The 20,293-nt window shown below is 41.9% G+C and overlaps 1 protein-coding gene across 2 annotated transcripts; it reads right to left on the bottom strand.

Moving 5' to 3' along the window:
- Nucleotides 1-1,130: 1,130 nt before the first annotated feature.
- rbm27 (RNA binding motif protein 27) lies at nt 1,131-20,287 on the bottom strand. 2 transcript variants are annotated; one of them, XM_069146052.1, is made up of 21 exons: nt 20,105-20,287; nt 17,942-18,060; nt 16,322-16,449; nt 15,967-16,043; nt 14,947-15,197; nt 14,084-14,407; nt 13,162-13,389; nt 12,274-12,459; nt 11,297-11,443; nt 11,000-11,153; nt 10,274-10,427; nt 9,692-9,925; nt 9,412-9,546; nt 8,814-8,939; nt 8,527-8,601; nt 8,116-8,292; nt 7,731-7,835; nt 5,402-5,629; nt 5,137-5,220; nt 4,860-4,979; nt 1,131-4,023 (listed from the first exon to the last, which is right to left on the bottom strand). In XM_069146052.1, the coding sequence occupies exons 1-21, from the start codon at nt 20,161-20,163 to the stop codon at nt 3,919-3,921; spliced, it is 3,216 nt and encodes a 1,071-aa protein (XP_069002153.1). In that variant the 5' UTR covers nt 20,164-20,287; the 3' UTR covers nt 1,131-3,918. The 2 variants fall into 2 exon arrangements, with proteins under 2 accessions (XP_069002153.1, XP_069002154.1); XM_069146053.1 differs by having other exon boundaries at nt 9,412-9,543.
- Nucleotides 20,288-20,293: the final 6 nt, after the last annotated feature.

Genomic DNA, 20,293 nt, shown 5'->3' with positions numbered 1-20,293 from the left:
TCTCCCGGGAGCAGCCGACAGCTCTTGCATTAAGCTGAACAGATTCTGAGTGTTTTCACTTGACTTCCTAAAGTAAGAAGCACTCATGCGTTATTCAGTGATATTTTAATATGCCACATTCGCTGAGCAACATCGTCTTCGCTGTGATGTGGCGGGATTTCATTTGGGGGCTTGGCTGTCAAAATGACCATCATGACCACCAGCTTGGTTTGTTTTCCGAAACACAATAGAAGGCGGGTTATTGAATTTTAACTACCCAATTCCACTGATTCTATATTTGTGTAATTCTGATTCTGCAACCTTGTTTTACAAGTTGCAAAGTTAAATCAGCTCCAGCTTCACCTTGTTTCCACTTGTCATAACTGTGTAAACCAAGTCCCCTGGAATGATTGTTTTGAAGCGTGTGATTGTCCCACGGCTTTGTTTCGGATCAGCTGGGAGGCGTCCGTATAAAATCCCCGCAACAGTTTGCCGAGTCTCTCTGGTGAACCGAACCCAGCCATCACACCAAACAACATTTAAAAAAAAATGAATGACAGTTTGAGTACAGCTTCTTTTTTTTTTTTGTCAGTGCTAAGTGGACAAGGTATAATTCACACCAAGATGCCCCATTATATGAAAATAATGAATGAGACGGAGGCTGTTATTTTTGTATATTAGGACTCAGTGGCTTCCACCTAGTCACTTGTCACTTTTTTGAGCGTAAACTTCAATGTTGAGAGTCAATAAAACAGAAAGGGGGGGCAACTTCCTCTTAACTTTAAACCGGGCCTGTATTAGATAACCTGTCACGCAATGTGCAATTTAAAGGGGAATCGGTGATGGAAAGCAAATATTGACAACTAACCTTTCGGAGAAGCATTTAGAAGTACATTCTACGATCAGTTAATTCCCGTTTAAGAAGGATTTAATGCACTCGTTTCCTTCAAAGGTTTGTAACAATGAAGAATTAGGTGAGTTTAAGTAGCGAAGCTGTGGATTCAGTCAGATGAGTCTTCAGTTACGTTTGAGACTCTTTTGAATTACAGGTAATTCTGATCGTATCTTAAGAATGTTTAAATGCAAGTGTTTATACTGAAATGTGAACACTATATATGCATATATATATATATATATACTTAACTGAGGAGATCTGGCATCCATGTGTTTTTATGATAACTCGGAAAATGAAGGAGACCACACAAGAGTATAGGGTAATATTTTCTGGAATGCTTTTGCTTGCATTTTTTCCCCTCGCCAATGCCGACATCTTTTGAGTCAATTTTCTTTCCTTAAATTAAAACTTTTTTTTTTTTTTTTCCCTCCAAGATCCAATTCATGTTTTTTTTTTTCCTTCTCTCTTTTTTTTTTTTTTTTTGTAATCCTCTTACAAGCACCCCATTCCTCAATCTTTATTGGCAAAAGCAAACATGCTAGTAAATTAGAAATCCATTTTTTACAAACAAAATACATGAAGAAAATACATCCACATCCTGCAAATATAAACAGTAACAAATCCAAAACTATTATCCAATAAACATTTTACATTTTGTACACTATTGTGTGATGGTAGCATACAGAGGATAGTAGAAAAAAAAAAAAAAGTGGGAGAGAGAGACCTTCCCTGAATCCTCACTTACACAAGCAAGATCCTTGCCAGTGTAGGTTTGTCCCTTAAACATGTCGGTGACCTCATTAAAAAAAAAAAAATAAAAAAAAATAAAAAAGGATCACGAGAAAATCTGAATGAAGTACAAAGTGCCGAAAGGGAAAAGCATTAAGCCTTCCGTCACGCGCCTCATTTTGACCGACGCGGTGACGGCGGGGCCGAAAATGTCACCTTTCAGTGGGACAATGAGGTCGCTGGCAGGAGTATCAACAGTGAGCTATGCAATCCAGACAAAAGCACTAGCAACATCGGAGGTGGGAGGAAGTCACGGTAAGTGTTGCAAAGGGTTGTGCATTAGGGAACAAAGGAAATCAATTCTGTCACCGACTCCATTCGCACGCAGGCAGAAATGTGCATGTAAATATTTATACGCATACGTCTGCCTGCGTGTGTAGGTAAAGTAATAAGGCTGCTACAAACTAATGAGTTAAGATCTCCTTTGTTTTTAATGCTTAATTCTAACCGGTTACGTAACTGGATATGATCAGTTTGGTTGAGTTATGATAATGGCAGCAAGTGACGTGTGAAAAATGTTTCCATTTCACCGTCGAGCACATTTTCTTATCAATTTCGATGGATGTAATTCCTCCCACCCTGAGGAAAGAAGGCAAAGCACAGAATATACATCTTTGTCACTGAAACTCGCACATTGGGTTTGTACTTGTAGAGTTGGTTTTGAGCACTGTCTGACAATATTCAGATGGAGGCTCTCTGGGTCTTTCAACAGTGTTTTTTTTTGTTTTTTTTTTCACAGCTCATAGCAGCTCAGTGTTTTCTTCAAATAAAATGTGCTACTCAGGTGACAAAATTTATTGAAATATCATCGTGAACTAGTTCAACACAAATGAAAAAGATTCTTTCGAAGTAGCAGAGACGCTAAACACTCTTGCTTGACCTTGTCTACCTGATACAACCTTGTCATTCGTTTAAAATGATATATAAAAAAAAAAAGAAGAGAAAACAAAGTAAAACAGTAATTTCTCTTTCAAGCATTTACAAAATTTACAAAAGTAAATCACAAATCCTGTAAAAATTCAGCAATCCGCTGATTGTGTAAGGCAAAGAAATTATATATATATATATATATCTATATATTAAAATCAACTGTTCAGTATTACATTCAAACACCTGTCTATGGATCTCACATTTTTTTGAAATTGGTGATCTGATCTTTGTCCCGTCGGGCCCGTTGAGTGACCGCGGGACGGAATAGAACAAGTGAAAATGTTGCACACTCTTAGAAAATGGAGAACACCTGTCTGGGTGTGTATTTACACAGAGTGGCACTGGACATTGAGTGAGCAATGGAATACAAGCGGGGAGAATTTGAATATTTACTTCAAGACTGTGTCAACTTGTAAACATCGTTTGGGTTTTCCTATTGCACTGGTATCCTTCTGTACCTGCACGTACAGTGCTAATACAAGTCTGTATACCTCCAGTATGGTCACGGTACAGTATCGCCACTGTTGGGGGGGGGGGGGGGGAGGGTGTTGGGCATGGGTTTGTTTGGGGATTCCGTCGTGCACGGACTGGCATGTGTTCATGCCGGCGCACGAATCTACTGTCAAAGAGAGAAGAAACGGGGGGGGGGGGGGGGGGGGGGGATTCTGTAACATTTTGGGGGCGGGGGCGGTGGAAGGGCTTAGCCAGACAAAAACAAACGGTGAGCAAAGTGAAATGAACCATACCCTGCTGTGCCAATATCGGTACGGCACAGTGTGTTGATGCGGTGGAAAAATAAATAAATATCTCTCTGGTAGCAACAGAGCACGTCCTATTGGTGATGGAATGACTGTCCCTGAACAGAGGACAAGATTTTACAAAAACTGGTGAGAAAAAGAGCTTAAATACAGTATGTATAAAAATACCTATTCACAGTAGACACAAATGTTGTGCATTACTGATATTAATCATCTCGTAAGCACACCGAAACTTACATAGGTTTTTTTTTTTTCTTTTTTTTTTTTTTTTTTCTATCTATAAGAACAAGTTAACATTTATCTTTCTCAGCAAAAGTGAGATGTTTTAAACAATTGTTTAGTTGAGGGATACAAAAGCCGTTTGCCCTCTAGACTTCTTCTGATGTACAATAAAGTAAAGACGCTTCTATTTTGATTAGAGTCTAAAATCACTTAGTTTGAAAATACTGGAAAGGACAAAAAAAAAAAAAAAGAAGAAAAAAAAAAAGAAGTGAGTTCCTTTGTACTGATTTTATGTGGGAGAAAAAAAAAAACAACCACTGATTCCGTTGGAGAATCTCGATCTCTTCATCGCCTCCAAGATCGGCTCTCGTACTCGTCGTCTTCATCGTCATCCTCCTCCTCCTCCTCTTCTTCCTCCTCCTCTCCAGGCAAATAAGAGCTAGCCTCCTTCTATTCAAAACAAAGAACACCACTCTCGTATTTAGCGCTCTTAGAAGCTGAGGTCTGTTTTGTTGCACTGTGACGTCTTGAAGTTGTTTCGATTTGGACACATTTGCACGGGAAACAAACCTTCCAATCATCCGTGTCAGATATTTGTAATGCATTCGATTGTACATTCTAAAAACGGTGAGGACTGGCAGCGTCACAAACTTGGCTCTCTCAGTGGTTACTCTGGGTTTCTGGGAGATGGTTCATTAAAAACAAAACAGGCTGATTATATCCAAAATATGGCGGACGTCAAGTGACTATGAGTGGATCAGCGCTGGCCAGGAAATATTCATTTCTAACCGTGCGCGAACCTTTAGAATGGTTATCACACCCTTAGAAAAAAATTAAAAAAAAATTACACGAAGCATATTAAAGTGACGGGACTGGCCCTGCAGGCATAACTTATTCTCACGCAAGGAAGACTGCATTCTCCAAAATGCAACTTAAAACATAAAAATACAGTATAAGGATTTCACCTGACAGTAATGCAGTTTTACTCTGGGGGCGGGGGGGGGGTTAAGATGCTCTTAGTACTGAGAGGCTTGCCCTGATTTGCCATTGGGAGATGCAGTGAAAAATTTAGGCGCATCAGAAAGAAATGTACAAGTAAAATCTGTGGATGTGACTAAAAACTTCCAAAAGTTTCCCCACTTTGAATTTTAACTCACACACACACACACACACACACACGCACACGCACACGCACACGCACACACACACCTCCTTATCAGACTAGGTGTAACTAAAATGTGAAGCCGCGGGAGTCATGTCAAGCGGGTTTGAGTGTGTCGTCGTACCGTATTGTCCTCGTCTTTAGCCTCTTCCTCCTCTGCCTCCGTCGGAACGGCCGGCGTCTTGGGCTTGTACCAGGAAATCTGCAGAACGCGACCTTTGAACTTAGCCCCCTGGTTGGCAGCCTAGAAAACAAAACGGCGGAGACAATGGCACGGTGAAGTTAGAGCTTTCACTGATTTGATATCAGTAAAAATTGATCAAATATTTCAGAAAATCGGACGAGGGAAAGCAGAAAGAAGGAGAGAAAGCCTGGTGCTACTCGGGAGTCATGCGACTTACATTTTCTGCTTCACTTCGTGTCTTAAAGGTCATGACAACGCTGGTGGCATCTTGGTCACGGAGATCCTCGATCTCACCAAATTTCTAACGATAAAAAAAAGAAAAGAAAAAGATCAGTGTGATTGAACTTGAGCAGAAGCTGTCCTCGCGACATTTTGATCGAAAACGTTGCTCACTCGAAATCCATTTGTGCTTGTACCGTTATCGCCGCAAATTTCAAATATTTTAGGAGGACAAATCTTGCCAAGTCCTTCCATGTCCTCACCACAAAGTGCGGCATGAGCTCCTCTTTCTCCTCCTGAGTGACCCCCAAGATGGCCAGGGCTCTGGGTCTGTGGTCGACCACCATGCGGTTCACGGCCCTGCCGCGGCCCATCATCTCCCGGCTCCTGCTCCTGCCGTGGCTCACGTGCATGGCGCCGGGCTCCAGCGCCATCTTCCCTCGGTCGCGACCTCGACCCGCCGGAGGCCGGATCAAACCCAACCGCGTCGCCTGAAAAGGAGGACACACACACACACACACACCGGGCGGTTCAGTGTTACACGACAACTGACCGCACGCTGCGTTTCTTCGGTGCGCACAGACGCCAACAGAAGGGGCACCCGCCCAAAATCTGGCCTCGTGAACTAATCTAACCCCGTCTATACGTTCAAGGGAAAAAAAAAAAAAAAAAAAAATCACAACCCGCGCAGGCGAGACAAAAAACAAACACCATCCATCTTCAGGAGGCGAAACATTCTCTCCATACTCGGTCACTTCTCTGCCCTTTGTCGCTCCTCCATTTTTAAAGCGACATCGCCTCGCTTCTTAAACCACCCCGCAACCTCACGACCACTCTCCCCTCCATTTGTCCCTCCCTCACTTCTCCCCTTTTAATTGTCATCCCTGCGATTTTCTTACAAGGAGCGGCGACTCAAACATTAATGAGACGGGGCTCCATCAGCGTAGGACTTGTGTCTGATTTGGCTACGTTAGCGGCTGTTCCTCTGGGCTTGCTAAAGTGGCTGCAGTTTAATGTGCAGAAGGAGGGTTGGGTTTGGATGCGTGAGGGGGGAGGGGGTTATGCATATTTTAACGACAAGCTAATTTAGGGCCCCGAGGTTAAAGAAAAAAAAAAAAAAAAAAAAGAGAAGAAAACATGCAAAGGAGGGTGTTGCTACCGAAAGCAGTGTTGTTTGCTTGATCTCGAGACACAGCCGACCTCGACCTCGTCTGTGTTGGAGTGCACAGACGGATTAAAGAGAGGAGGTGATGTGGGGCCAGGCTGGGCTGAGTAACTACTTCCTGTCATGATGCCAATTTAAGAGTTTTTTTTTTTTTGAGGGGGTGGGGGTGGGGTGGACTAAATCTAAATGAACAAGAAAACAGACTTTCTATTTTAAATGTTTTTTTTTTTTTTTTTATTAATTTTTTTACAGTTAACATCCTTCAGGGTTTGTACCAGTTAATTATCTTCAGTTTCATTCATATATTGCTAAAATTGCAACTCATGTCATCTCGGGGCACTTTCCACGGTCGGGTTATCAGACCTCCCAGTTGAAGTTTCTCTTTTTCAACATTAATATGACCTAAACGTCATCGGAGTTTCACACGGGTCTTAAATGTAGATCGGGAGAACCGAGTTAACGCTTATTCCGTTTCATTTTTACTTGGTCATTTGTTTATTGAGGAAAATGATCCAATTTCACATATCTGTGAGCATATGCGAACCTCCAGGATCAGCAGTTCATTTTATGGTTAAATATAAATCAGGTGTTTTCAATCAATGGGACGATACTAAGGTGTGAGTGGGCGTCCTAACTAATTTAAAGAACAGGGATATATCAACGTCTGAGCTTCACAGCACGTTTTTTTTGGGTGTATCGTGGCACAAACGGAGAAGAGTTCTGAGGATTTCTAAAGGCACTTCGATCTCTTAACAGTTTTATTTCTACCAAGATTTCTCATTCGGAAATGACTTTTGTTATTAATAGCAGCGACACACTGATGAGATGTCTAATATGCTGGACAGCCCGCTAAGGAATGGACTCTACAGAGACCTCTGAAGGTGTCCTGTGGTTTGGAGCACCAGGTTCTTTACGTCCTTCGCAATGTGAAGCGGAGCCAACATGAATCAGAATTGTCGTTCCAGCACGTCCAACAGATGCTTCATGCTCAGAATTACACACCGACTATTCAATTCAATTCGGACTAACTATCCATCATCTTGTTACGATGACATCTAAAGTTAATCATTAGGAGTTGAATAATGCATTAAAGTCTGTAGAGACTCCTGGAGCCCCATAGCATTTATAAAATAGAGCTTTCGCACAGTACAGTTATATTCTTTTTATTGGTGAACGTTTACATGTGTGCAGGTTCTTTCCCCCGTTTGCAGAACAGCCCGCGACAACAATCTTATCTGTAAACTTCCTCTGAGGCATTTCTTGGTATCGCATCCTCTAATTCGGCGCTCAAGAAAAGTGTTGATGATGCAAGATGCTGTCACTGTCTATTGCTTCGTTTGTGTACGGCGTGTCTGCTTTCTGTTCAGATCATTCATCATGGTTATGTACCGTGTGTGTGTGTGTGTGTGTGTGTGTGTGTGTCTTACCTCTACCTGTAGCTGCCCCAGTTTTCTCTTGAGATCCGTCGTGTCCTCACCAGAACTCATCTTCTTGTGAAAGTCCAGCTCAGCATCTAGCAATTCCTTCTGGGCCTGGAGAACACGCCATATCAAATTAAAAACCATTTTCACTAAATACAGAGAAGCAATAAAACTGACCATTTCAAAAGAGACCCACAGGTGAAAATAATAATCCTCAGATCAACTTTTGTGAACTCTGTGACCAACAAAGTCAATCAATGGAAAAACATAAACTTGTGAGCTGGTAAAACCTGTACCGAGTACTAAAAATCGAACCACCAGATTTAAATTTCACGACACAAATAGAGGTAAACACTCCGTCATGTTCAAAGCCAAATGGGCCCAAACTTACATCAGTCTTGGTTTTGGGCTGGTTGTGGTTGGTTTTGCCACTCGAGACCTGGGAGGCAGGGTACATTTCACTCTGAAGCTGGTTAATCTTCTCCGTTAGCTCCTTCAGGGTTTTCATGATGTTGGCTCTCTCCTCAGGTTTCATACCTCGGTTCTTCTCCAGGCGGTTTATCAGTGCCTGGAGGAACAGGGACAAGTAACGAGAGCGAAAAAGGCGGAAACATTAAAAAAAAAAAAACAAATCTTAAAAAAAAATGTCCCCTTGCGGGATCAATAAAGTATATCCATCTATTTAAAAGGATATGCAAAGAAAAGGAGGGATGGGGACCTGAGAGAAGGTGAGAGAAAAGCAACACAAGGACAGAAAACAGGAAAAAGGGATGAAGAATAGTTTAAGAGATGAATGTCTTACTTTCTGACACTCAATCTGTGTCTTTAACATCTCTTGCTTCTTCTTCCTCATGTCCTGTTGGAGTTTTATTGCCTCCTAGATGGAAAAACGACAACGAGTCAATAACTTTCACAGAGGTAAAAAACAACAACAACAACAAAAAAAACAGGCCATTTGCTGCAGGTGGACATTTTATTTTTCAATAGTAGCGTTCGTCTCACTGGTGGCCCTTGAGAGAAACAAATGGCTAATCCTAGCGCCGCTATTCTTTTCGCAGTCGAAATATGAAAGCAAATTAAGCAGCGTGCCTGTTTCTTCTTGAGAGCTTCCTGTGCTTCCAGTGCTTTTCCCGTTTTCCCAAGGCTCTTTGAGGATGACTTGAGGGCTGTGGAAGTGTAGGGGCCCCTCTGGGCATTTGTCAGTGCAGGCGCCACCTAAGTCACGCAGAGAGACGAAAAAAGACACATTTAGGTCATCAGAAAGAGACCGCAGCACACCTACACAAGAATGCATTGTTAATTACCAACCAGTTACCTCGTAACTCAATGTCCCATCTCGGGACACATGCAAACAAATGCCAGTCGGTCCGTTTTGACTAGTGTGGTCTGGCGCACTGAAATTCCTAATGATATACATCTATATATACAATACAGCGTGTATTCTACTCAACAACTATACAATCTCATCAACTGGATGGATTAACACATCAGGAAGAAAATATGCTAATATGCTACATTCAGAAAGTTAAGATCAGCATGTTAGCGTTGTCGTATTTTGGCCCCTTCATGTAGCCGAGAGCACTTTGAGCCTCATGGAGCTGCGCAAATGTGGTCAATCTGCTCCACTTTGCACAGAAAGCCAAGAGGCCTGCTCTCTGTATTCTGCAAAAGATGGACTGAAACGTACAGCGACCGAGTCTGTGTTTGGATTGAGGTTGTCTGGCTTGGGTGTGGTTGTCGTCCCAGCCGCTGCAGGCAGGTGATGCTTGGGCACAGTATTGTTCAACACATAGGCAGCTGGATTGTGCTGCTTGATGCCCTGCTGGTAAAAGAAATGGGAGGGAAAATTAAAACGAAGCGAGTCGACTGAAGTTAAATAGATAGTTAAATGACTAACATGTCAGCCTCAAAAAAAAAAAAAAAAAAAAAATGTGAATGACTTTTGTATGTTTCGGCTCTATACTAACTTTATGCATGTTGCCGTGCAGCGGCGCCTGGGTGGGCGCGGACCCGGCCACCTGGCTCCCTGAACTCTGCTCCTGCTGCTGAAGCCCTGTAGTGTTGGTGCCAGGCTCGCGGTGCCAGTACACCCGGATGAAGCGGTTGTTGAGGACCGCCTCGATGCTGGATATGGCCCGTCTGGCTTCTTCGTTCTTAGTGTACTGGATCAATGCTGCCTCCGGGTCGCCGCCGAACACAACCTGGATTCGGAGCAGAGTGTCGAGGTTAGTCGCCTGTCATGTGACCAAACAAAGATCTTCTGCAGAACTTGGTGGACTTTCACTCAAAAAAAACAAAACAAAACCACAATCCAAAAAAAAACAACCCCACACACATTTAGTACATTATTAAAAGTAACATGACCACTATTCAATAAGTTAGTTATCACATTTTAGTCTAGAATTTATTTTCTATTATGTTTAGACAGACTGAATTTACTCAAATACATCTATGACCACTAATCTGCTCTACACTTGTCAAAATGATCCCTTCAACAAATGAGAACTGTGGCCACTTGCAGGTTTGCAGCAGCATAAGATGCATTTTACCTGTATATTGACGATGGTTCCAAACTTGCAGAAGTGCTCGTTGAGCTTGGTGATGTTGTTGAGCTCACGTGGGATCTTGCGCACCTCCAACTTTGTGTTGACGTAGTGGTTCCTCTTGGGAAAAACGCTCTTATGTTGGTTATTAAAGCCAGGCCTGAAACAAGAGGGACATGGTGATGTCGGCGTCTTCAGTTTGCCACATTTGCTTACAGAGAATAATAAGCGGACGGGCTAATCGATATTTTGTGCTCACAGCAAATGATAGTCAGTGAAATGGAACCAAGATTGATGACCTGAGATTCAAGTTTCTGCCTTCATACTTTAGTCCCTACAGGCCATTTAAAAGTTATACCTGTAGAAGACGGCTACATGTCAACCTGCTTGACACTTAAGATGGATTACAGGGCGAGTCTTTGCTATGGAATAGCATCCTAGTCATGGGGGTGTTGTTTGTGTGCAACAGCTTCCCACAAGTGAGACAAAAGATAGGCTGCTGGCCTGAGTCACCTTGGCTTGAAACAAAGCTCCCTTGGCAGTAATGGGAAATGGGGTGAGACACAAATTTGATCAAATTTCAGCTGCCATGTTTCTTCAAAATTCTTCACAAAACAAAAACTGCCGTTACACAACACGTGCAATCCTCATTTAAGATGTTGCTTCATGTGTGAAAGTTTCTTCCTTTCCAAGTTTTAACCTTTGAACCTTTTTAAATATGCGTGTCCTTACTTCTCCATCCAGGGTTTTTTAGTTGCTGTTCCCTCAGCTGTACTGGGACCCATGGTCCTCTTCCTGCTGTCCTGCTCTGTGTTGAAACGGGAAGCGTTACTCCCAGGGGTGCTGGCTGCAATGGCAGGCTCTGTCTGGATCACTATATTGGCAGCTGGAGGGTACACACACACACACACACAGATACAATAATAAGAGAAGCTTTAACATTCAAAGAAAAGCTGTCTTTTAATCACACAAGCATTCAGCGTTCCCATGATCAATTTGGGGGGGGGGGAACAATTGAATATTTGTTACCTCTGGAACCTTGTCCTTCGTTGGAGGTGAGGCCGATGAGGTTGGAGCGTTGGGTCTGCACCCGGGGAATGAACTGACGATATGGGTTACGACCTGCTGCGGTCAGGCCTGGAGACTCTGGGTTGTAGCCCTCTGGATCGTAGTTATCTATTGTGTACAGATTAACAAACACACAAGTTGTTAGAAGGAAAATGAAACATTCATGTGAACATATGAAGCCTTGAAACCATAAATTAAAAAAGGGAAAGAAAAAAAATTCAGAAAATTTCCCTAAATGAGTTGGAATGTGTTAAACACAGCTCGATGCAGAGCACAATATAAATATTCAATATTGACAAAATGTGTACAAATGTATAAAGGAAGAATAATAAATAATTATATTAATAATAAAAAAAAAAGATAGATTAAGATGAAACACCAAACATGATCATATATCCTGACCTCCACCTTAGTGTAACACAAATACAAAATTAAAAAAATAAAAGCCTTAATGACAGTTAGGATATTTTGGATATCACATTGGAATTTAAGTAAAACAAATGTGACTTTGTAATGAACTAAAAATAAACCCTTTCCATTTGAACTCAGCCTTAAATTTTCTGTATGACTGGAACTACTTCATGAGCAGAATTGAGAGAGAAGCACTCAACCCAATGAGACATAGCAGAGTTCTGTTAACTTGTCAGCTACTTTGTCTTGTAGGTTGATAAACAGCGCTACCCTCTGGTCCACAATTGTTACTGCAGCCTGAAGACATGAATGAGCATCACGCACTGCACACATAATGTCACACGTTCTCATTTTATGGGTAAACTTTAGAAAGTTTGTTCTACTGTAATAAACTGAGAACACAGGAAGTGGAAAGGAAAAAAAAAAAAAGTATAAAAGGAAAAAAAAAAAAATCACGTGAAAAGGCACAGTCATGTCGTCTCCAAATACACAGTGCCAATCTGAATAGGAAAAGCATCTCTGCTTACATTCAGACTGGACATATTGTGGACGAAGAGACACAGATGAAGACGAGGAGGGGGGTGGAGGAGGAGGAGGAGGAGGAGGAAGAGTAGGTGGCAGCCCCACGCCAGGCGGTCCGATAGGAGGAGAAGAAGTGATTGCAGATTGGTGGTTGGGGGTATCGATCCCACTAGTTGCTATCAGTGGGGGTCCTGAGGGAAACACAAGCCCAAGCTAATGTCTCAGGTGTATATCGCAGGTATGACAGTGAGTCGTTGGTCTGAAATGCTAACTTTATTCATGCTACACAGACTGCTCTAATAAAACAGGAGAGGTGGAAGGAAGTTGAAACATCTGCTCAATGAAAATGCTTAAACTTTATAACATATTTAACAAGAAAAAAACAACAACTCCACACTTAAGTAAAGCTTCATTTCAAGTATAGCTTCTACATTCCTACCAACACAGGCACTGAAATCATATCATTCAAATTTACCATTTACTCCCATCACATGCATTTCAATAATGTCAGATGTCTTCAGATCAGCCACACACACAATTATGGATACAGTGTCACATAAAATTAAGGGCAACACCTGAATATTGAGCTTTCTGGTATGTGCACCACTGCACAGTCAACCCAACATGTCATCACAAACATAACTGGTTGAGAAAGGGTTGCAAATTAGAGGTGACCATAACTGACAAAACAAGAATGTAACCACAATGAATATGTTTTCTTTTAGGACAACAAAGTGGTTAAGAGAAGAATAAACTGTTTTCCTTCTGTGGCTACTGTGGCGAGTAGAAATCACAGGCCACCAGTTGCACTAGTCGCGGGGAAGCGTTACTGCTCAAAGCAATGCAATTTCTAGAAGTTGCCGTTTAAGCATCAAAGTGGTGGTAATACTTACTTGTCATGGGGAAGACGCCTGGCGGTGGTGGCTGGCCATAGGGTGGCATTGAAGGCATCCTGAGGGGGGGCGGTGGCTCAGTGATCGGGGGCATGGGCATGCCGGCCGGCGGCATAACAGGCGGGGGCGGGAACGGAATCATGTTCGGTAGATTGACATCGTCGACGATGAGAGGGTCATTGCCGTGGTCGAATGGGCAAAGGTCACCTCGAACACAAAATCCTTTTTCTGTGCGAAGGAGAGAAACAAACAAAACAATTCCTCTTAAACACACAGCTGTGTATGATTCACAAATCAATGAGAGGAAAAAAAAAAAAAAAAAAAAAAAAAAAAAAAAGATGAACAAAATGTCCAGGACCAAAGCCGCTAAAACATAAACAACGTATGTACTTGTATTTACCCCACAGTCTCATTAAGGACCTGGGTCTCTACAGGCTGTGTTTGAGCACTGTGACTGATAGCGGTGTGCTTCAGGGACCGTGGGTAAATTTAAACCCTCTTGTGTCTCTGTACTGAGGTGTGTGCAAGCGTGCTTGCTTGCCAGTCTTTCACTGGGGACACCGGGGAGGCGGGGGGGGGCACAGAGCCAAACAGTGGCCATTAGTGAAGAGACTAAGCAAACCCCTCGTGGCAAGATAATGAGTTTATACACTTGCCAGAGCAAACTTTACAATAGTTATATCACATACTTGAAGATTATGATGAACATTTTCTTTCAATTTGAACAAAATTAACTTTATTGTGATCGCCTTTTTGAAATGCATAAATTGTATCTTCCGAATAAGATACAGTGCAAACTACTGTTGGGCCCTAACGGATAAATGGCTCAGTGATGGAGAAATGAATGTTTCTGCAGAGCAGAAGAACTGCTAGAAAGCAGGATTCAAAAGAAAGGAGGAACAATTATTAGCTCTGTTCCTACCATCATAATCCCTGCAGCGCTGTTTCAGAGACACAACCTTATTGCCGAACGGCTTGCCGACACCATCTTGTCTCTGGGAGCTGAAGAAGCCGGACCAGCTGTCTGTGGTGCTGTCGGGCAGGTGAGCAGGTGCCACTACCGTAACCCCTCCAGGTCCCGAGACTCCAGCGGACACTGAGGAAAAGGGGTGAGGGGGTGTGGGTAAGGGCAGGAGAGGCGACGGATGCTGCTGCTGCTGCTGCTGCTGCTGCTGCTGGGGGCCAGACGTGGTGGAGTTGTAGCCGTCGGTATCCTTTCTTTCCATCTCAAACTTTGATTTGAAGTCTGTTGAAGACAAGCAGGAAGATCCTTTTAACAAAACACGAAAATGCTTTACAGTTAAGTAATCGACCACAGCAGAAATGTAAATTCTGAGCTATTTAAAAAAAAACAAAAAAAAAAACAGCTACTTCTCTCATCATGGCAAACAAATTATGCACATTAACCTTGTGGGAAATAAGGCCAAGTCCAACCCATGTTGTTGGATCCCCACTGGTGTGACTGCAAAGCTGTCCACATTGTTTCCTCCTCCGTAACAACTCCTAGCGAGACTGATCAACAATCCAACAGAAAACGATACAATCGGCTGCATTCAGAACTTCGTTCGGTCTCCTCTCAACAATCTACAGCAAGTCACATCCAAGATGTCTCCTGCAGCACTTCTGTGTCACTAATGCTCATCTCAATGGTGCTGACAGGAGCTTCAGGAACCCGGAACACTTGTGGGTCTGGTTCCCCTGTGCTGTTGTTATTGTGTGTGTGTGTGTGTGTGTGTGTGTGTGTGTGTGCGTGCGTGTGGAGCGGGGTGGGGGGGACTTTCTCACCTCTGCCTCCTCTGTGCTCCCTGTCCCTGCTCTTTCCTCGGCTGCCACTCCTGCTCCGGCTGCGGCTGTAGCTCCTCCCGCGAGGGCTCCCCCTGCGGCGCTCGTGCCGCTCCCGCTCGCGGTGGGAGTCGCTGCTGCTTTTCCCGTGCCGATCAAACTCACGGCGCTTGCGCTCATCTCGCCTCCTGTCGTCGCGGCTTCTGGGTGGTTGATGAGTGAGAGGGAACACGTTTGAATTCCCATCTTTATACCTGTTGTGAACACAAAAGAGTCAGGCTGCAATATTTGAAATCAGTTGTCACACAGCGACCTTAATTTGACTGTACTAAAGAGACAAAAATGCTTTTATTTGAAACATCTTGTTAGATAGAGGCTTGTTTTACATATACAGTTGATCATAGTCTGGTAAAAAGCCTCCCTTCCTTTTGATCTGCTCCAAATCAATGGAATAATTTGAGGTTTTAATTTGATTATTTTCAAAAGGCTGTTTGTGTTAAAAAAAAAATCTACAGGAAGTAATGAGCTTCATTAATAGAAGCTTTCACAGTAAAAGTTGAGGAAAATGAAATTTATCCAAATGACAAGTAACATTATTTCTGTCATAAAAAGAAACAAAGCCACGGGTGAGTGTGGCATGATTATGTTCTTCAAATGAATAAATGCCAGGAAATATAAATGACACATTAAAGCCCATTAAACAGTTCAACTGCTGTTTTGAATCATTGTACAACAGTTGTTGCTGTAACTAGATGCACCACAGCCAAGGGACAAGTTACTGGACACCAGGGCCTTCATCAAGCTAAAAGCAGGACTCGTGGGGTTTCAAACTAACCATGCAATTACAGCCACATGTAGAGATCTCTACGCAACTACACCATGCAATCTAATGCAGTCAAATCAAATCAATCAAAAGGCCCAGTGTTGTGGAAATTTGATAATAAGACAGGACATATACTGTGAGTGTACATCTATGAACATATGCCTCATGCTTGGTCACTACGTTGAACGCATTCACCGCACCTGGACTCGTTGAATTCGGGGCGGTTTCTCAGAGGACTTCTCCTTCGCCTGTTTTCTCTCTCCTCTGGGGTTTCGGCCTTGAGGGGGGGAAAAAAAAAAAAAGAAGTTAAAACTGAAGCTGTCCTCTTTTTCCATGTTTTAAAATGTAAAGAGATTTAGAGATGCAAAGACTTTATCAGAACACATTCTCAAATTCTTTGATCCAAAGCCTTAAAAGAAAACAGAATCCTTCCATCCCCTTCTATACAAAGCCACATTAAAGATGCTTTATATAAACAAGACTTATTTTCACAGCAATGTTATTCATTCTCGGAGTCCAAATGTGGCCAGTAAATTTTCCATCAGCTATTCTTACCTCTACAACGTCAGACTTGACTGCAGGTGGTTTGATTTCCTCTTTAGGAGCTTCCTTGGCTGCTGGATTTCCCAGGTAGTTCTTGGTCGTCAGACATTCAAAAAGTTTATCAACAAATCCTATTGTCTCTGCAAGAGCAAAATGAATCAAGTGAGTGCATTTAATCTTCACTAAAATTGCGTGCAGTTTTTTTTTTTGGTGTACATTCTCCCTCGAAGAACAAAAAGGACCTCAGGCATGAAATGTACTTACAGTTGTACTGAATAACCCCACACTAAATATATTCTCTTCTCGTGCCCCCGCTAAATATATCCAAAAGTATAAAAAGCATGAAATGAATAACACACAGCAGACATGAAACAGGGAAAGGCTGCTTGATGAAAATATAACATGATAAAACAACATAAAAAGGAGTGCTATTACACAAAAATACTGCAAATGTACTTTTTAGGATATAATTGAAACCATTTTATGTGAGTGCAATCGTTATGCGTGTTATTCCCAAGACTGTGAGCTGGATTAGTAAAATTCTGACAGGCTGTATACTTAGCAGTACCTTCCTTTGTGGCCTTGTGCTGTGATTTTGTTCAGTAAAGATTAAAGTATCAGGAAAGTTTAACCCAATCAGCAGCTGTTTTTGGAACCAAATAGTAGTTTCCAAACCTAGAATTCTCAACACTTAATAAAGCAATCGCTGACACGCGTATTCATCACCAGCTCAATTAAACCCCTGAAAACATATTGTTGTCCCACGGTGATTTTACAGTACAATTAAAAATAAAGCGATTATATCATTCAAACCATGTATGGAAAGCGAGCAGCACAAGTTAAATATTTTGATGCTCCATGTAACACAAGTAAACATCGCACAGAATATGCAGTAGAGTGCTTTCAAATGATGTAACAATCCCTCTTGTGGCCAAATCAGGGACTTACAAGCAGTAGATGGGGAAAGCGCAGCTGATTGCACCTGTGAATGTACAACTTAAGTTTATGACCTGAAATGAATCCTAATAGATACTGTTTATTTTTATACATTTTGGCTGCCTCACCACTTATAAAACTGCTGCTCCATTAAGGTGATGTAAATATCTATATCTATCTATCTATCTATCTATCTATATATATATATATATCTATATATATATAGATATATATATATGCACACACACAACATATAGTGCCAGACACTGCTTGCTTTGCTACATTAGCACTAGTTAGCTCTCTGATGCTATCTGAACTCTGCCACTTTAATTTCCACTGTCACTTATTAAGGTAGAAGCCGGTATATATCGATCACACCTTATGTTTTTAAATTCAAAAATTCTGCTTTTCTTTGTTTGTAATCAACATATTTACAAAACACCAACCTGACCCGAATAGATTTAGCCGGTATTTTCAAATAATCAGTTCACTCATTGAGCTGTACACCGCCACAAGCTGTGAGTCCCGGAGGATTTGTGACATAACCGCAAAGCCTCTATTGTCCGCGAGATGTGCGAGTAAAATAAACAATGGCAGAAAACCCTCTACCCCACTCTCTTGATCACGAACAACTCGGATTAATATCAAAACGGTATGTTGTCACATTGGCAGAAAAGCTGAATGTGGAGTTCATACCTTTTTGTAGGAAGACATCAAGCTGATCGGCACAAAGTGCTTTGAGCTCCTTCTCCGATTTGTCCTTCTTCACGAGAGCCACCACATAGTTAGCTAATGCAGAAGGGTCAGCATCGCATCTGCAGATTAAAATACACATCCTCAGGTCCAGCCACCCAGTACATTCATTCAATTACACAATGGAAAAGGAAAAAGCAAGGAAGTGTTTAATGAGTGAAAATAAGGAGGCAAAACTGGGGGAGAAAACAGATTTCAGATTTATAGTTAAATCACTTGCAACATACTGCATGTCAAAGTAGGCAAACGTTTTCGAACCAAACCAGTGCCATGTGAGACAGTACATCACCAAAGGAAAAAAAAAAATAATCCCCCCAAAAATCAAGATAAAAGTCTTCTCAGCCAACGAGTGATGGGGCTATTACAAGAGTACAACAACACAGAAGAAAAGCACACTTGACAACTCCGAGTCCATTTATACCTCACTAAATAACAGCCAGCTCGCGTATTAGGCAAAACTATAAATTCTCAAAACTGCCCTCACTTCCATTAGACCTTAAGAAACCAACAGGGTATCTCATAATTAACAGACAAAACAATGGCCAGGCAAACACCCCATGATTACAAATTACCAAAAGATTAAAAAAAAAAAAAAAGAGGCATTGCTGAATATTTTTGCTTCAAATGGCGGATTAATGTGCTTGAAATTAAGCCAATCATAACTTAAACATTTAGTTAACAAGGCTGCCTCAATTTTTTTCCCCGGGAAGAATTTAATTATTCCTTCCTATGCGAGGAAGGTGAACGTTACACATCAACTTCTCTTTAATCACTTTTCAGATACGTGAATCTAATAACGCATTTGGCAACAGTATGTGCACTCTTTGGCAAGATCTGAATCCACATTTAATTACGAGGGCTGGGCGATGTGAACAAAGTCAAATATCACTATATTTTCGACCAAATACCTCAATATCAATATTGCAATGATGTTATATGGGATGACTATTGGCGGGGCTTCCCTGCCATTATAAGGCTTAGGTGCAGCACACAAGCCATTTTGGCCACCACCGAAGCCGAATTATTGTGGGGAGCATCAAAATGAACTAAATGACTTTTCCCAGAGCTAACGGTTGTATTTGTTCCCTGCCGGACTTCACCAAGTTTTGTCTTGGATTTTTTTTTTTGGGGGGGGGGTATTGCTTGTTTATTATCTGCTCTAGCTTTTCCATTTATTTTGGGACATCTTACACAGATATGGTAACAATCATGATATATATAAAAAAAAAAAAACCTGTTCATTGCATATTTTTTTTTTTCATTGAAAAACTGGAAGAATTTGCTGTTGGGAGGACCCCCCCCCCCCCCCCCCTAAAATCCTCACCAAACAGATGTGCCAAAGTATTGCACAAACATAGAGGAAACACTCGCAATTAGTGCTTTCACAAAATATATTATATTATGATTTTTTTTTTTTTTTAATTTTATAAATAATCAGCAGTAAATGTGGCTATAAATGACAACAAGGGTGAAGTCAAAAGACAAGGACAACTAGAACAGTCTGGTAAATTCACTGTACAAGCGATGGGAGCTTTAGAAACCAGGAACAGTCAGCATGTGTGCCACATCATTATATATGCAAAAAAAAAAAAATCTAAAGACGATATCGAAAAAAACAACGGAGAAAGCGTGAAGAGTGCGTGTGTAACTATGGTAACTCACAAGAGCAAACGTTATGCGTTTAGCCATTAATAAATGTTTAAATAATAATCGCGTCCAACTGTGTAACGTGAGGCCGAGAGATTCAAGTTATTTTAAACTCGGGTTAATAAAATGCAAGTTAAGCTGCGTTGAAGCTTAATGGCTTTGCGACCGAGCTGTGATAAAGTTACATTATCGTGGGCCGACTGCGTGCCAACTACCTTGAAATAACAAGCGCGGACAAACACCCTGCGCGTCTTGCAGAATTTTAATTTCTTTTGTTTACGCTAATTGAAACTGCCTCTCGTCGCTGTGAGGGGCTGGCCGGGCTGGGCTGGCCGGGCTGGGCTAGCGGCGAGCTAACTCGTGCAAAGAATTCACCCCACAGATTCGAGCAAGTCCCCATTGACGGCTAACGCAGCTACGTAGCATGCGAGCTAAATGTCATTTCAATTCAACACTCACATCGGCTCCAGGAGTTTGGCCAGCCACGACTTCAGGGCTTCCACATTCTGTATGAGCATCGTGAGAAAGACTACAATACTGTCTATAAAAAGAAAGAGCGTCTTGATATCCCTACTTTCATCGTCTATAAATTTATAAGCTTTTAAGGCCTTCTGTCTCTCTTCACTCACTGGCAGGTCGGACAAAATG

The sequence above is a fragment of the Embiotoca jacksoni genome, unplaced genomic scaffold, assembly GCF_022577435.1.
Source record: "Embiotoca jacksoni isolate LCO1_2020_lvr unplaced genomic scaffold, fEmbJac1.0.p SCAF_13, whole genome shotgun sequence".
Classification (NCBI taxonomy): domain Eukaryota; kingdom Metazoa; phylum Chordata; class Actinopteri; family Embiotocidae; genus Embiotoca; species Embiotoca jacksoni.
Note: the sequence above shows the minus strand (reverse complement) of the source record. Positions and strands in the feature narration are given on the sequence as shown.

What these genes read in the sequence shown, in the direction of transcription:
- rbm27 (XM_069146052.1), bottom strand. Translation starts at nt 20,163, where the DNA reads ATGCTCATACAGAATGTGGAAGCCCTGAAGTCGTGGCTGGCCAAACTC. An exon ending in GCCAAACTCCTGGAGCCGAT is followed by an intron (nt 18,061 to 20,104) that starts GTGAGTGTTGAA and finishes TTTAATCTGCAG; the next exon opens with ATGCGATGCTGACCCTTCTG. An exon ending in AGCCCAAAACCAAGACTGAT is followed by an intron (nt 7,836 to 8,115) that starts GTAAGTTTGGGC and finishes CGTGTTCTCCAG; the next exon opens with GCCCAGAAGGAATTGCTAGA.